Source organism: Panicum virgatum, chromosome 3N, assembly GCF_016808335.1.
Source record: "Panicum virgatum strain AP13 chromosome 3N, P.virgatum_v5, whole genome shotgun sequence".
Lineage (NCBI taxonomy): Eukaryota > Viridiplantae > Streptophyta > Magnoliopsida > Poales > Poaceae > Panicum > Panicum virgatum.
This window is the reverse complement of record NC_053147.1, coordinates 51,728,191-51,731,870: the sequence shown is the minus strand read 5'-3', so window position 1 is coordinate 51,731,870 and position 3,680 is coordinate 51,728,191. Positions and strand designations below refer to the sequence as shown.

At 44.0% G+C, this 3,680-nt stretch overlaps 1 protein-coding gene across 1 annotated transcript; it reads right to left on the bottom strand.

Moving 5' to 3' along the window:
- Window positions 1-304: 304 nt before the first annotated feature.
- Window positions 305-1,611, bottom strand: LOC120667874 (mannose/glucose-specific lectin-like). Its single transcript, XM_039947865.1, has 4 exons — window positions 1,367-1,611; window positions 979-1,174; window positions 684-890; window positions 305-544 (listed from the first exon to the last, which is right to left on the bottom strand). Exons 1-4 carry the CDS (start codon window positions 1,609-1,611, stop codon window positions 305-307), a joined length of 888 nt encoding a protein of 295 aa, XP_039803799.1.
- Window positions 1,612-3,680: the final 2,069 nt, after the last annotated feature.

Genomic DNA, 3,680 nt, shown 5'->3' with positions numbered 1-3,680 from the left:
GTCAGGATCTTCAAAATTTCCCTGCTAGCCCCAAGCCTTTTTTTTTTGTCAGGATCTTCAAAGACAGGAACTATTACTGACAGGTAAAGATTGTTCAGCATGCTGGAACTTCACGGATGGATATGATTCAGCACAATGTTTGCTTCGGGGAGCAAACAAAGTCAACAGAATAAACTAAAGGACTATCCTTATTTTTATTCATTGTGCATTACTGTCAAATAGAATGATGGACCAAAAGAAAGTGAAATATGACAAAGAAGTTGGCTGTTCTATATTATTGCGAAAAAACAATGTTGTATGTTCTTTATACATGGTGAACATGAACACCGATTGCATCAAGGTACTTCCCAGCACGAGCAAAGAATCCCACAATGCCACTTCCCTTCTGCACGGGAACACTGAAGGGAGTCCCTATCTCCGTCGACCAAGGCCCAAAGGTTTGAACATTGGTGACAATTTTAAGTGAAGTTATAACAGTGGCACCATCGAACGTTCCATATGTTCCAGAGATTTCCTTGACAAACTCAGAGGCAGCAAGCTGGATCTGCGTGATAAGTAATACAGATTAATTAGATATCATTTTGTAATCATAACAATCTTTTGGCTCCTAGTGACTCAAATTCTTTTATTTCTATACTCTGCATAAAAGGCAAATAAATTAAAAAAATATCATCACTACTGACCTTGTATGGGCTGCCACCAGAACCGCCCCATGGACCTGCAGTGTGCTTCTTGCCGGTTTGGTCGATGTATGTAAACGTAATTGAGTCAATAACCACGCCACTCTTAACCGTGATACTTTCAAGACGCTTTGGAGGTTCTGTGATGTCCTTAGGTGACCCTCCATGTCCACCCCATGGCCCAATCATGTGGGTATCATAGGGGACCTGCTGGTGTTTTGTTAGTAGAGATGTAGGTCAGTTTCTTGAATGAAGTGCATGTACTATTAATGTAATTAGTAGATATTTAATTTCTCACCGATGGCAGATGGTTGTTGAGCCGGCGGCAGAATCCTTGGATGGTAAGTTCCATCACATTCCCATCCTGATTGTGTTCATGAAACCTTTTGTAAATGACTCCAGTTGCCATGGCCAACTCCCCGGTTCCCCCAACAATAGCCCACTCGCCGTGCTCAACAACTACTCCCATCACTTGCAAAGTAGACCCCTTGAACCTAGATCTCACATGGAAGTAAAACCCAACAATCATGGATCAATCAAAGAGTTTATCTATACGAAAATCAAGTAGCCCTGGATCCATGAAAGAATTCGTTGGAAATTATGTTCATCAAAGGCCGTCGCGCATTATTATTAGTTTCAATTTTTCCCCAAAGCAAAAGAACATTGTCATCCCTGCCTGCAGGTACCTTCCGTCCTCGAACACTAGGCTGAAGGAGTTGTGCCAGTTCCCGGCGTTGATGTGCAGGCCCTGCGCCCGTGCGACGAGCTTGGCATCAGGCCCCGGACCGTCGTAGACAGTCCAGTTGTTAACAGCAAGCTCGCCCATCAGGGGAGGGTTCAGGAGCGTCGCCTGGTTCGCCCTTGGGCCCCGGCAGTTGTGGTGCAGGTACAGACCACGCATGCTGATGATCACCTCCTCGCGCTGCACCATGTCTCCTGCTTCGTGATTATTGCATTGAAGCTAAGATTTCCCTGCGCAAAGTGTCATCTCAGAATTATATATCGTCGGAAGCAAACGGGACTCAATAATAATGTCGTCGAGTGTTGTACTACCTCTTTTCAGTTGTCAGTCGCCGGGCAATTCTGTTCGCAGATCGCCGGCCGCCGACAGGTTAGGGCAGTGCGTCGTCGATCGATCGATTGCCAACTACTATATACGCCGGGGATCTGATCTGAAAACAAAAAGTCCAGATCTATCGGGGAGAACAGGTGAGGAGAGAACCACACAGGAGCAAAACGCAATTCTCTGCCTGCGTGTTTGCAGGACACGACCTATGTACGAGATGTCTATCTCTGAATCACTACATATTATATAGAGCAACAGACGTAACCGACTAAGGATGTATAGAGATACTTGCACAGGACGTTTAAATCTCTACTACTAGTTGCTTATTATAATTCTTGTAAGACACCAGGATGAGTATGAAACAAGGGCATGCATGCAAGGAAAAATGACAGGCGAGCGGGCATGTCATTAGCATCCGCGAATTAGCACACCATATCAGGATTAGCATCTACGGTCACGTCGTCAGGGCTCTGGTTGTTCATTCGCCTAGGTTCTGTTGTTATAGTACTCGGAGAAGATGGATGAAGGCACCGGCAGGTCGTTACTTTCATGGTATCTTTTTTCCTTTTCAGATCAGACTATAGCCCAAATTAGTTTTCTGACAGGCAATGCTTCGTCGCGTACGTCCTGACGCGTCGAACGCAGGCCGCCACAAATATTTGGACGTGGAGGCCACAACCACCATAGACGATGCATATGGCTCATCAACAGCCACACACCGCAGTCTCTTCTGATCATCAACCGTTCCATCTCCATCCTCGTGCCGTGCTCGACGCACACTTCTACAGAATGCATTTGTAGGCGGGTAAAAACTGAATTTTTGGAGCGGGTAGCGCACGTGCGTCTAATTTTCACGGCTAAAAATGTTGTTAGCAGATACAGGTAAAAGGTGCCCATCCCTGTAAATCCATATCTAGGGGCAGGTGGGTGGGGGTGATCCGCCCCTAAAAATCGATTTTCAGGGACGGGTGAGGGGTAATCATCCTCTACAAATGTATTTTCAGGGCCGGATGAGGGGTGGCCCACCTCTGGAAATGTTTTCCCAAACCCGCAAAAAAAATTCACCGATTCAAATTTTAAATTTTTTTGTTATATTTCCTGCTATTATATTAAAATTTGGGTTCCGGTCAATTTTAATCTACCAAGCTAGTTCACGATCAGAGATATGAAATATGTTTGATATATAAAAATACTTACACATATAAAATTAAATTATATGTAAATAAAACATCATTAGAGTACTTCATTAAAATACACATTGAATACATATTTCTCCCTTATTCCCTAGGAACACTACTAGAGGCGGCATGGTGCTCTTAATTGTGCCACTCACTCACGAAGTCCAATGTATTTTATATTATCGTCTGTTGCTAATTCTTATGCTTCGTCAAAAAAATTGCCCCTCACATTGACCACTTCATGTAGAATGAGACGGCACAAATTGTCGATTATATTTAAAAATTGTTTCTTGTGGAGCGAGCCATCGTGCTTTTCAGGATAGATCATATGATTATGCAATTATTTAATCCATAAAAAATTTAAGCAAGCATTAGTTATGGTAAAAAACAATATCCATATATGCATCTATCCCTAATAAAAAGTAGCCCGTTACACGTTCGGTATCAGTGGTGTATCTCACTTGCATCCGCATATGATCGCACATGTAGTACCCACAATACACGGAACGGTAAGGTTGCTTTATTGTGGCATGAGAATCTTCTACGCCAAGTCATTTACTTTGTTTTGTCGGCAGGATGAGCTCCTCCTTTATGAATGTAATACCAGTAAGCCTTGTTTTAATAAGAAAGAAATGGGATGAGCACCCTCATAGATGAAGGGTGAGGTGGGCTAGCGGCGGAGTGGATAGGGTGAAGGACCGGCGGTGGTTGAGTGGATGGGAATGCCGAAGAGGGGAGCTGGCAGCGGCGGGCGCG